This window comes from Narcine bancroftii, chromosome 6 (assembly GCF_036971445.1).
Source record: "Narcine bancroftii isolate sNarBan1 chromosome 6, sNarBan1.hap1, whole genome shotgun sequence".
Classification (NCBI taxonomy): Eukaryota; Metazoa; Chordata; class Chondrichthyes; order Torpediniformes; family Narcinidae; genus Narcine; species Narcine bancroftii.
The window spans coordinates 235,344,472-235,358,608 of NC_091474.1; the positions used below are offsets into that span (position 1 = coordinate 235,344,472).

The 14,137-nt window shown below is 40.8% G+C and overlaps 1 protein-coding gene across 8 annotated transcripts in view; it reads right to left on the minus strand.

Moving 5' to 3' along the window:
- babam2 (BRISC and BRCA1 A complex member 2) overlaps positions 1 to 14,137 on the minus strand; it is a 243,420-nt gene that overhangs the window by 140,172 nt on the left and 89,111 nt on the right. For all 8 annotated transcript variants that reach the window (XM_069887730.1, XM_069887731.1, XM_069887732.1 and 5 more), the window contains one exon: positions 7,182 to 7,256. In XM_069887730.1, coding sequence (XP_069743831.1) covers positions 7,182 to 7,256 — 75 coding nt within the window. The remainder of the gene's footprint in view (positions 1 to 7,181; positions 7,257 to 14,137) is intronic.

Below are 14,137 nucleotides of genomic sequence, written 5' to 3' on the forward strand. Positions count from 1 at the left end.
CATTGAAGTTGAAAGAGAGGTTCTCTTGGCACAATTCCACCAGACTTTCAATCACTTTCCTGTGTTCTGTCTTGTCATTATTTGATACCCAGCCCTCTATTGTGGTGTTTATAGACAAATTTGGTATTGGAATGGCATTCAGTTGTACAGTCGTGGGTACACAGGTGTACATCGTTTCTCAAATCTTACTCTATCATTGAGAGAATCAATTTTCCAAACAGAATATGGTAAAAATTATAAGAAAATTTGTTCATGAGATTTCAGCTAAAAGTTGAAATGTGCATCTTTACTAGTAACTGCAGGGTAGGACTTCACAATTGAAGCAGTGGAAATAGATATATCTTGAGGGAAACGTGGGAGTGGATACATCTTATACAGAGAAGAGATAGAATAACTTGTGATATGGTGCAAGAGTAACAACTTCAGTCTCAACGTGGACAAGATCATCGTAGACTGAGGAGAACCAGGAACGACCACCCTCCACACCAACAACTCTGAGTGGAGAGAGTAGAGAGTATCAAGTTCCTTGGAGTCGACATAACTGGTGACCAATCATGGATACACATCTCCTCACTTGAAAGGAAGATACAACAATGACTGCGTTTCCTGAGAAGATGGAAGCGGGCAAGGCTGCCAGCCACCAGCACGTAGACCTCTCCAAGATCTCTTTCAAAAGCATACTGGCTAGTTCTATCACAGTGTGATACAGTTGCTGTAGGGAATTCGATCGGAATTCAATCCACAGGACCATAAAAATGGCAGAGAGGATCTCTAGAGTCTCCAGCCCCTCCCCTATCGACGTGATCTACTGGGATCATTGTTAGAAGAGAGTACGCAAAATCGTTGAGGCCCCCAGCCACCCTGAACACTTCTTTCTGCTGCTCCCATCAAGAAAGAGTTGCAGGAGTATCAGAGCCAGACTACCAGGCTGACAAACAGCTTCTTCCCATGGGTAGTGAGAATGCTGCAAATTGTTTGCTTGTATGTGTATTATGTCTGGTAGTGTGTCTGCATGTTTTGCACTGAGGACTGGAGAATGCTGTTTCGTTGTGTTATACTTGTGCAATCGGATGATAATAAACTTGAACTTGATCTTGAGGGAAGATGTGGGAGTGGATACATCGTGGGGGAAGCAGAGAGAGTGGCTAATTCTTGAGGAAATATACAGAAAAAGTTCGAAGAGGGAGAGAAGCAAGGTAGCAGACAGCTCTGGTTTGGGTTTGAGTCTGCAAGGGGTGCAGAGGCCGAAAGCACTGAAGAAAGAAATGGTGTTTGATGAGTGGGATGGTGGGGTGGTTGACGGGAGATGAAGAGATGAAAGAAGGTGAAAGTGTCAAGGCTTCCACACTTTTTCTCACATCTTTCCCTGTACTGGATTGTCTTCCTTCCAGAAAATCATTATCAACTCCTCCCATCTTCCAATTTTTCTCTCCCCACTAATTTCACCCTATCTTGACTCTCAACATCCTTACACTTTCTTTTTTCCACTCTTTCCTTTCCACAGCACCCTCCACCCCACCTCCTGTTTGAGTGAAGGCCTGGACCTCAGCAGTTCAGGGAAGGCTAGCAATAACTGTTTCCATCATCAGTGGTCGGCATCCAAGGAAAGGTAGGCATTCATGGGAAGGAGGCCAGAAGGTTAATCTTACAGTATCCAAAATTCTGAAAACCAATACCTCCAAAAACTGAACAATGTTTTCCACAGATGTCATCTGCACACCAAAGCTCGCATTTGGCACCAAACATGACCTGACGCGACCCACTCCCGCCCAGTGCCATGTCTCAGTGCTCCTACCAGTTAGACGTACTTGGAGCCTGAGGCAACATCTTCGATGTGGATGGCCGCCGGTCCCCAACACCTCCAAACCACCGTCACCGGTCCCTGAATATGGTCCCTGCTCCTGCCTGGGGGCCCCGATGACACTGGAAGAAGTCTTTAAAAAGACCCAACCTGAAGACGATGGTCACTATATGTTCAGGTGTTTCGCTTAGTTTGAGCCAGTTTATGTTTGAAAATTTAGTGCATGTTTTACTTAAAAATAAAAGGTACGCTAGTAATTTTATGGTCAATATTTATATCACTACATTTACCACTCCCACCTCCTCCTTCGTCCAGCGTGGCTGCAATCCATCCCCCCACCCCACCTTGTCCAGAGACCCTTCTAGTTGGAGTGTGTCTTTGTTTTGCGCGAATCTGATTGCAGTTTTGTTGATTGCAATTCAAAAATAATCAATGAAAGATAATCAATCTGAAACAGAACTGTAAGAACTATTCTTATTTCAGTTTCTAACAAGCAGATATATTTTTGGCATGTCTTTACTCACTATTCCATAACTTGTAAAAATCACTGATAAGTAGCCTGCATAGCAAAATAATAGAAGAATAACATACAGTCCCAGCATAAATTATACCCAATAGTTCACAACAATCAGAAACTATGCAAGAACTTATGAAAAAATAACTGAATGGGAAAAAAGCATTTTAAAATCTTCATTTTGACAGACAGGTGCAAATTCCTAGCATTATTTATCCTTTCCTGAATATAAGATTTTGTACAAAATATCTGCGTAAAGAAAACATTGTGAACACTAATCTGCGTCATTTATTAAAAATCTTTTTTTTCCACATTCAAGTTTAATGCACACAACTTTAGACAGGCAAACAGATGACAAAGAAAATGAGAAAAATATTGTTTGAAGCCAGTCGTACCACACATAAATATGTAGCAGTAGAATTCTCAAAATAAATGGGCTTTAAAATGGGATGACACAGTGGGTGAACAGCCCCTCAACTTGGGTTTATTTCTGACCTCCTTGTTCTGTGGCTTCTACCCTATGTGAGTTTGCATGGCCATGTTATAGGTGGGTTGTACCCAGGTAATCCAGCTTTCACCCAAAGAACCCTGGATTGGACAGCATGTGAATGGCATTTTCTCTTTGGAGAGACGGAAGGTGAGGGTGACCTAATAGCGGTGGATAAGATGATGAGAAGCATTGATTGTGTGGATGGTCAGAGAATTTTCCAAGGGTATAAATGGCTAACACGGGAGTAAGTAAAGGGTAGGGGGGATAGTAATAGATGAGTTATTCAGACAGAGTGATGGGTGCATGAAATGGACTACTGGCAACTGTGGTGGAGGCAGGTACAATAGGATCTTTTAAGGGGCTATTAGCTAGGTACATGGAACTGAGAAAAATGGAGGATTATTCAGTAGCAGAGATTCTAGGCAACTGGTAGAATAGGTTATTAGGTTGACATAAAGCTGTGGGCTGAAGGGCCGGTACTGTGCTAGCAGGTTAAATGGTTAGTGAATATTATATTCAGTGTAGATGGTGGTGGAGGAATCAGTGAGGAAGCTGATGGGCATGAGAGAAAGGTTTTAAGGAGATGAATGTGATTAATGAAATTATTCCAAGAGCAAGCCTAGACTAGATGGGCTAAATTGACTACCCCTGTGTGGAAAGAAAATGAATATAATAAAATGTTGTCTTCAAATTGGTCCAAATGTCAAAAATTAAAGTCAAAGGTGTGACAAAATATAGATTTTTTTTGGAGATATATTGGTGCAGGTTTTAGAGTAGGTCACATACAAACACTTTAAAACAGATCTTATTTAAATACTGGGGCTCTGCCCCATGCTAGACATGTTGGGGCCAACAGTCTTTGCAGAAGCTTTGGAGAGTGCCCAAGAGACTTCACTAATGGATTGTTGTTTACAAAAAGGCAACAGATGAATGAGCTTGTCAGAGCTGCATATTGTCTGGAAAGGAATGCTGTTCTAAGAGGTTCATGTGGTGCAAGCAGAGAGGGTCAAACAGGCCTAGAGAGAGAGAGACACACACACACACACGCACAGAGATCACTTCTACAGTGTTACAGCCAGCAACAGCAGCTGGGACTGGAACAGGACAAGCTGACAAGCTTGTGGAAAACCCCATTTGGAAGATGGGTTGCGAGTTCTTAGTTTAGCCTGGTCAAAGCCCTTGTGGTTCATGCAAGAGGAGAGGACTGGCTGACTAATGTTTCACTTGAAATAAGAGAAACAAGAAGGATTTCTGTGGTGACCTGAAAGAAAGAGGTTATCATCTGGAGAACCTTGAAGGGGCAGGTTTCATCAGCAAGACACTGAAGTGGCTGATGGAAGTAAATCAGTTTTGGGTGACCTGGAACAACAAATCTCTCTCTGAAGACCGACAAGAACCTTCCTGAGCGGTAACCATTTACCTTTCAACCACCAAAGGCTGGTGAACTTTATCAATGTTAAATTCTGTGCACAGTATAAGAATTGCCTGCAACCAGTGAACTTGGAGGAATGAGAAGTGAGATTGGACTGTGAACCAAACAACCTTTCAGAATTTGCACACACCTTACATACATGTGCGCTTACAATTAGAAGGGGGTTAAGTTAGGTTAGTTAAGTCAATAGTGATAAGTTAAAGTGTGATTCTGTTTTCATGTTTTAAGATAATTAAAAGCAACTTTTATTTAAGTAACCATTTGTCTTGGTGCATATCTATTGCTGCTGGGTTTTGGGGTCCTCTGGGCTCATAACAAAGGAGTAACACATTGATGTTTTCAGTTTACTATCTGGAGCATCTTGTCCATTACTACAGTGGTAAAATAGCAGTAAAAAATTATACTCTGCTGCCCCCAGCAAAAACTAATAAACTCTTGAGATAAACCTCCAATGTCGTGCATGTCAGGAATGATACAACTTGTCTTGAGCCTAAGCTTTCAAGGGAATCTTTCCCTCTGTAGCTCGTGCTCAAAAAAATCTTGAACCAAATATTTAAAATAAAGATTATTTAACAACAATGCCCATAATCAAATTCAGAGCTGCTGTTTATGCATTCATTTCAGAGCTAATATTTGCTTATAGCTGGGTATGAGACCTAAACCATCATATCAGGGCCAGATCTTTGCTAAACATTCCAAAGTTATTCCCTGCATCTTGATACATAAACACTTTGCGGAACAAATCTATACGAGAAATGTCTCCAACCTTCCTCTTGACCTCATTCTGCATTAATTCCCTGTCATCTACTCTGCCAACCAAGCAAAATATTTTCCATTCACTATATCAAAACCCCATTAATCAAAATAATGCCTATTATAGCAGTATTTTGCAGCACTTAATGCCATCATAATTAGTCCTATAAAAGATGGTGATGAACCACCTCCTTGACACAATTCCCAATTTTCTTCAGTTAATTAAATTTAATTTTTTATATCATGTTGATAATCTATACTGATTTATACCTTTATTCCACTTTGAATCAAGATTTTTTTATTGCAATAGTACAGAACGTACTATGAAATAGTACAGAACGTAATATTACACAAAATTGCCTTTTGCCTTCTATAAGGCAAACAAAGATTCGCCCTTAGTATCACCCAGTGCCACTTATAACGAAAAGGGAAGCAAAAGATACCTTCGGAAATGATAAACTTCACTCTTATTCATAGTTTGTTTATCTAAAAAAGACTGAAAACATTCTGGATAGAGATTCTGTCAATTCTTATCTGATTCACCTCAAAAGCCAATTATGCAGAATATTCTTGCTTGTGAACAAATTACAGAACAACTCAGATTATCTGATATCGGATTCTCCAAAATCCTCATTTATCTGAAAATGTTAAAAATTTTGGATAAATGAGGAGATCCAAAGCAAATCAGAAATCCTCATTTATCCAAAATTTTTTTGGAGCCAAACTGACTGGGGACGTCGGGGTGCTGGCAGCAGCTGGGACCTCAGGCTCCCGACAGGAGCTCGGACCCCTGCAGCAGCGGGGACCTCAAGCTCCTGGGCAGGAGTGGGAACCTCGGGCTCCCAGCATGAGCAGGGCCTCAGTGGGAGGTGTCGATGATCGGCAGAGGCCAGCATTATTTTAGTGAGAATTAAACATTATTTTAATGCTTAAAAAATCTTCCCTTGTTGCTTGTTGTAGCTTAAACACTATTTTTAAGTGATTTGCTGTTGCTACTGGGCTGTTTTTTAAAAAATGGCCAGTTCTCCGAAAAAAAATTATCCAACCGTTTTGGATAACTGGAGTTGCTCTGTTCTTTGCATAATAATCCTTTATTATCTACAACCAAAAGGTCAGAGCATGGGAACAGGCTCTTCAGTCCAACTTGTCCATTCCAATCAAATTATCTACCCAAGTCAGTCTGATTTGCATGTATTTGGCCCCTATCTCTCATTAAACCTTTCCTTTTACATTCTTAATTATTCTTTAAAAACTATTTATCTCTATTCATAAAAAAATTTCATTATGCCTTTATGCCCATCTAATCATCTTTTTCACCTTTCAAAATTTTCTTCTGCATTGCTTCCATCAACCAGTTCCCTTCAAATTTAAATCCCTCCGATATTCTGATTTGATCGATCCATTTTTTTTTCTGATAGCAGTTTAACAAGTTGATACTTAGTCTCTTATTCAAAGATTCCATGCTGTTAATTCTTGACCAACTTTTCTTCTCATTTGAGTTACATCTCACTCTTCTAAATTCTTTCTTATTTCAAAAGACCATCGATATTTTTGATGATCCTCTAAAATGGTTGATATTCTCCTATTCATTCTCTTTACACATATCAGTCATTAACCTTCATTGCATTTCCTTGGACTAAATCCAGAAGGTGGCCATGTAAGTGACAGGAGTTTTTGTTGCAATCTTCAAAATAAAAATGACAGCAAAATGTATAAACAAACAATGAATGGGTTTGTTGTCATCTACGCAAGGACACAAAATCTTGCTTGTTGCAGCTACACAGGTATATAAAGTACTCTGACAAACAAGTAGTACAAATTAAATTAATGCATGAGAAAAAATAAAAGGATTGATAAATATTCACAGCTGAATTTAGTGCAAACAATATTAGCTTTATGCTAATTTTGCAGTAATGACCATCTCTGTGCAATTTTTCTGAATTGTATGCAGATCCTTCCCACTATCTCTTTGATGGGCAGAACCAAAGGTTTTTTCCCCCTGTTCTTTAATTTAGCCTCCACATAGGATCTCCCTGGCTTATAGATGACCTGATGTGGAAATCAGACGACTTGCAAATTTTTTCATGTACAGGTACTTAAAAAATTTTTCAAGGTTGCATTAATAATAATGTTTTGTGGTGTTCATTAATGAAATGAAATAATTATAGCAAGTGAAAAGAGGGACTCTTACCTTGAGAAGATATGTTGGAATATTGCTAAAATCTACTGGCAGTTTCAAAAGGAAACGGGCAGAAAATTCACCTGTCTGTGAAATTGAAACAAACAATTATTGTAGAACCAAGAAATATATCAACATCCATTGAGTGAGAGAAACGATGAAATCTTACAGCCTACTGAAATACCGTGTTTGTAGTTCAATGGAGAGCATTTCATGCAATATGTCTGGAGACATCTGTTGTTTCACTGATGCCATCGTTATGTTCAAGATGTTTTAATTTGCAGAACAATGTCATCACTCAAACTTATGACTTAAATTGTTTATTATCATGTGCACCAATACAGTAAAAAGCTTTGTTTTGTCCAGTGTCCAGGAAAGTCAACTCAAATAGCAGGTAGTGCAATAGGAAGAAAATCAGAATCCGAATGCGGATTTATTGCCATGAAAAGACCTGAAATTGGGTGTTTTGCAGCAGGCATCATTATGCAAACATACACGCTACGACATTACTATAAAATAAAAATTATGATGACAATAAGAGTACAGGAAAAGTAAGGCAGTGTCTTGGGTTCATTGATTATTCAGGAATTTGAATACTATCAATGCAGGCAGTGGTGTTACTGGGTATAGAGATAATGACTGTTAAAGATCTGTGCAAGGACATCATCTTTTACCAGTGAAAGATCCATTGAGGAATCTGATAACAACAAGAAAGAAACTGCAATCAAAATTGGAAGTTTGTGTTTTCAAGCACTTTTATACTGAATATTCAATATCTGAGAGGACAGGTGTTGTACACAAAAGATATCACAGTAATCAGTGCATCCACAAAATTGACGTGAGTGGGAGATTAGTTTCAGTATTGAACACCCACACATAATTACAATTTTTTTTCTTTTAAATTTGTGCATATTCTTTAAGAAGGGAGGGAGAGAGAAATCGGGGAAACTACAGGCCAGTTAACCTGACATCGGTAGTAGGGAAGGTGCTAGAATTGGTTATTAAAGATGCAACTGCAGTACATTTGAAAAGTAGTGGTATCATTGCACAGTCAGCATGGTTTTGTGAATGGGAAATCATGTCCGACGAATCTAATAGAGTTTTTTGAGGATGTAACCAGTAGAGTGGGTAGGGGAGAACCAGTGGATGTGGTATATCTGGACTTTAGTAAGGTGTTTGATAAGGATCTATACAGAAGACTAGCGTATAAACTTAAAGAGCAGGGTATAGGAGGTATGGTATTAAGGTGGATAGAGAATTGGTTGAGGGACAAGAAGTAAAGAGTAGGAATAAATGGGTTCTTTTCAGAATGGCAGCCAGTGACTAGTGGGGTACCGCACGGTTCAGTGCTGGGGCTGCAGTTGTTTATGATATATATCAATGACTTAGATGTGGGAATAGATAGCTGTATCTCGAAATTTGCAAACGATACGAAGTTGGGTAGCAGGGTTAGTTGTGTGGAGGCTGCTAGGAGAGTGCAGGGTGATTTGGACAAGTTAGGTGAGTGGGCCAGGATGTGGCAGATGCAGTTTAAAGTGGATAAATGCGAGGTTATCCACTTTGGAGGTAAGAACAGGAAAGAGGATTATTATTTAAATGGAATCTGTTTAGGAAAAGGAGAGATGCAGCAAGACTTGGGTGTTGTTGTGCATCAGTCGTTGAAAGTGGGCGTGCAGGTGCAGCAGGCGGTCAGGAGGGCGAATGGTATGTTGGCGTTCATAGCGAGAGGATTTGAGTACAGGAGTAGAGAGATCCTGCTGAAGCTGGACAGGGCCTTCGTGAGACCACATCTGGAGTACTGCATTCAGTTTTGGTCACCTTATCTGAGGAAGGATAAGGGTATCCTTGGAGGGGGTGCAGAGAAGGTTCATTAGGCTGATACCGAGGATGGAGGGACTCGCATATGAAGAAAGGTTGGATAGACTAGGCTTGTATTCTCTGGAATTTAGAAGATTGAGGGGTGAATCTTATGGAAACATAAAATTCTTAAGGGTTTAGACACAGGAAGTTGTTTCCAATGCTGGGAAAAACCAGAACCAGGGGCCATAGTTTAAGGATAAGGGGGAATGTTTTTAGGACTGAGATGAGGAAAAATTTCTTCTCTCAGAGTGGTAAATGTGTGAAATTCTTTGCCACAGGAAGTAGTTGAGGCCGGTTCCCTGTCAATATTTAAGTGTAGGTTAGATTTGGCTCTTGTGGCCACGGGGATTAGGGGGTGTGTGGAGAAGGCAGGAACTGGGTACTGATCGGCCATGATCATAATGAATGGCGGTGTAGGCTTGAAAGGCCAAATGGCCGACTCCTGCTTTTTATGTTTGTTTTCTCCTTATATTAAAGTCTGTGGGAATAGCATTCAAACTTCAAGAACAAGGCATAAGAATGAAATCATAATCCTATATGTTTCTCTAAGATCTCCTCTCATTCTTCTGAACTCGAGCGAATACAATCCTAGACGATTTAATCTTTCATCATAAGTCAACCCCTTCATCCCAGGGAACAACCTAGTAAACCTCCTCTGGACCGTCTCCAAAGCCAGTATATCCTTCCCTAGTTATTTCAACACATTCACTTGGCTCAACTGGGCGTACTCTTGCATTTCAGCTATGCTGAGGGTGATTCAAGTTGTACTGGAATTGGGCAAATATTCTGATAAAGAATTGATAACTTCTAAACGAAAATAAATATCTGAGGAATGAAAACAGAGTTAATGTTTCAGGTCTAAGTCCCTGCATCAGAAAATCTGTTACTCGAGGGATGAAATTCTAAATAAATTGCTAACCAAGGCAATTACTTTTTCCAGTGGATAAGGACCCGGGGAAAAGATAAACTCCAGGTGCGGTCTCACCAGTACCTTATACAGTTGCAACATTACCTCCCTACTCCTGAATTCAATTCCTCTAGCAATGAAGGCCAACATTCCATTTGCCTTCTTAATAACCTGCTGCACCTGCAACCTAACATGGGAGTTCGGATGCGCGGCAGCCGGGGTGAGGACCCACGGTAGGGTGCTTGGATGCACTGGTGGCCCTGGCTTCGGGATTTTGGAATGGCGGGCAGCCAGAGCGTCTGGAACTTGGATGGCCAGGCGGCTGGGATGTCGGCAGTTCGGACGCATGTGCAGCTGGGGAAAGATCCTTAAGTTGGGAGTTCAGATCCACGGGCGGATGCAGCGAGGACCCACAGTCAGAAGCTAGGATGGGCAGGCAACTGGAGGGTGAATTTGCAGTCAGGAGCAGGTGGTCGGGGCCAGAAACAGGTGGCTTGTCTTGTACACTAATCATACAAAAACACCAGGTTTTTGGGCCAAAGAAAGGGGTGGGAGCTCCACTATTACACAGTACTGCCGATTACACGTGTATAATTTGAAGTTTAGTATCCTGATATTGATATTCAGACCTTCAAGTTTCAGTTAAATTTTAAAATATAAATGATTTATTATATCAGCTGAGACACCGCCTAATAGATACTTGGAAATCTGTGAATTGGTACTGTTGAATCTTTGGCCAAGTTTGTTCTTTGAACTTGCTTCCACAGAAAACTGATTGCCTAAGCTCCTTATACATAAATGACCTCTATTAGACATTCAATTCATCTGTCTTGCTTGGGATTGAACCTAGGATACACTGACAAACACAATTATCAAGAAAACCAAAATCGAAGAAACCACTGAAATTTGAAAGAGTAAACTTTAACATTTTCCAAAGCAAGACTGATTTCTCTTTTCTATGTATCCAATTAATTGACTGACTAGCCCTGTACATCTTTAGTGTGGTTGTGACAGTGGAGGAAGGAAACTAGTACCCAGAGAAAACTCAAACAGGTCATAGGGACAACATACAAATACCTTTCAGACAGCGCCGGATTCAAAGCTGGTCACTGGCATTGTAATAGCATTGTGCTAACCATGTACTTACCATGCTGCCCTCAATACTGTAGAAACTCAGACATGTACAAATGGATAAAATTTCTGTGGTTCCTTTTTATGAAAATCAGTTAAAAAAAAATCTGAATGACGAGGAGAATGACCGGGTACATCTCCACAGGTACGCCAACAAAATTACTTTATAACCGAGCATTAGTTACAATAGCTGCATTCTGTAATACTGGATATTATTCACAAATTAATTGGAAACTGCATTCATTTGACAATAGAAGAGTACAGTGGACTTGACAGAAAAAATAGAATTTCTCCAAGTAGAAATTTGAGACATATACAATTAGGGCATAACTGCAATCAAGGGTGACTTTAAGCTACATCCAGTGCTCCCCTTGTGGTTTCCTGTATATCGAGATATTGGATGAATACTGGAATATCGCTTCGTTCAGCATGTTTGCTCTGTCCACTGAAAAGCCAGTGCAACCCATTCAAATTCCCTGCCCCATATTCTATCTGGGTACCCTCCAACCAGATGATTTTAACATCAAATTCTCTCGTTTTTGTTTCCCCCCCCCCTCCCTTCCCCTATCCCTACTTCTTTCCTTCAGCTCTTACCCTCTCCACTTCCCCCTGTCTCGTTTCCTCCAGCTCTGCATTCACAGGGACACCCCCTCCTCCAATCAATTCTTACCTTCCTTTTCCTGTCCTCCTATTCATGTCCAATTATCGCCCTTTGTCTGTGGGCCAGTGCTCCCCCGCACTACCCCACTCCCTTTCCCCCCAGCATTTTTAATCAGGCACTTGTCTGCTTTTTGCTCATACCTTGAAGAAGGTCTCAGACCCAAAATATCAGTCATATATCTTTATCTCCTATGGAAGTTGCGAGACCTGCTGAGCTCCTCCAGCATTTCTCTTTACTTCAATCACAGCATCTGCAGTCTTTCATGTTTCACTCTTAATCTACATATATATTAGATTGATCAAAACAAATTAGCAATAAAACTGTGGAGTAATTCTTCCTGGAATGTGGACAGGATGTTTTTATGGACCAATATGTTGATTAATCAAATGGAGAACAGGCAGAGTGTTGCACCATGAAGAAGGGAATAATGGACAATCTTGTGTACCTTGTCTCTTGGGGAATGGTGACCATAGTCAGAAGTTTAGAATTCAGCAAAGAAGGTCAAAAAGATGAAGACAGAGGATACTAGAATGTGCAGGGACCATAATAAAACCTATAAAAGTATTTATAAACATGCTAAAAAAAGGTTATTGGACACATGTCTCTTAAATTCAGAAGCTCGATAAACTGCAACTGCGAATAAAGAAATAGAAGAGCAACCAAATGTTCTGCTTTCAGAGGAATTACCCCCCCCCCCACTCCCACCCCAGATATATGAAAAAATTAAGGTCTAGAGAGTGAAGACATTAAGGAGATCATATAAACAGGCACAGAGATTTTAAAGAGGCTTACGGCCATTAAACTCCAAGACTAAATCTACATCCCAGAGCACCAAAAAAAGGGCCTAAAAATGGCAGAACAAGGCGTGGCTTTATTTAGGCCATAAAGGGGGCTTCACAGGTAGATGTTGAACGGGGGAGATAGTTATGAAATAACCATGAGACAGTTATGAAATAACCAGGCTCAGGCCACGAGTGTTGAAGGTTTGGGGGGGACTAGCAGACTGACGCAGAGCACCAGAGAGGAAGAACACACCAACTGAGAGGAAGAAATCTGAAAGAAGACACTACAGGGAAGGAGCTCACAGGAGCAGACCAAAGAACTCACTCCAGGCTGTGGGAGATTAGCTTGTGGGAACCAGGTATTGGGACTAGGAATGGTGAGCGGCTTCGGGTGCTGACAAGCTTTCTAATAGTATTGGGAGAATGTGGCGGTGGTGGTCATGGGGTGGGGTGGATAAGAACTAGGTAGCCAAGGAGGATAAATTGTTTGCCTGGATATCAGGCTCACTACTGGAACAGACAGGAGGTCATGAAGCTCTGGATCTTACGGGGAAATTGAGGCAGTGGAATCGGAGGAGGTGGTGAAATCCAGGGACACTCAGTGTCTCTTAAGGGACTCTTTTTGGCTTCTTTTTCTCTTCTTGTCAGGGGTGTTGGATGAAAAGGGCTTCTTTGTGTGCCTTTATGGGCAAAAACTTAACATATGTTGTCTATTGATGTACATGACAATAAAGGCTGGTACAAACAAGATGGGTTGAAAAGCCTGTTCCTGTGATGTATTGCTATATGGTAACACATGCCGTGATATAGCTGCATTTGGAATGGAGTCCTCACCTTTACATTTGTAAAGATAAAGGAAACATTTTAATATATCCAAAGACATCTTGGAGCATTGGAACGACTGAGTTTTAAAGGATCAAAATAGAAGTTTTTGCGGAAGAGGTGGAGTCACAAGGTACGTAGCATTATAAGGTATCAAAGAGTACATCCTGGGACTGGGATTTTATTAGCAGTTTGTGAAGAGACCATGAGAGGGGAGGGCATGAAATTAATTTTACCACTAGTGAAAAGTCTCAATGGATATAAGTACAAATGGGAGTCCTGCACCTCTGTTTAGAGCTAATGGTCTTTTCCTTTTCACCAAAAACTTCGATCTTATGAAGGCTTAACAATTTTTTTTAACTGAAAAACTGGAACAGAAATGCAGTTTGGAGGTTTTGAAAGGGATAGAAGAAAATTAGAGCTCAGTGTCAATAGCATTGATTAAGAAAAAGAGGGTGGGGTGGGGGGGGCAGGGACAAATGAATTCTGCAGGTGATCACTTGAGGGTTTAAGTTATTGCAGATAATCTGACTACAAATGGAGAGATGCATGCATACACATTATTCCTAGTAAATAGTAGGAAGTAATTTTTCACATACAAGTGCGGCGATACGGTTGGCGTAATGGTGAGCACAAGAAGTTTATAGCGCCAGCAATCAGGACGGGGTTGAATCCTGCACTGTCTGTAAGGAATTTGTCTGCGTGGGTTTTCCTCGGGGGCTCTGGTTTCCTCCCACCTTTTAAAATGTACCGGGGGGTAAATTGGGTGTACATTGGGCGGCACGGACCCATGGGCCAAAATGGC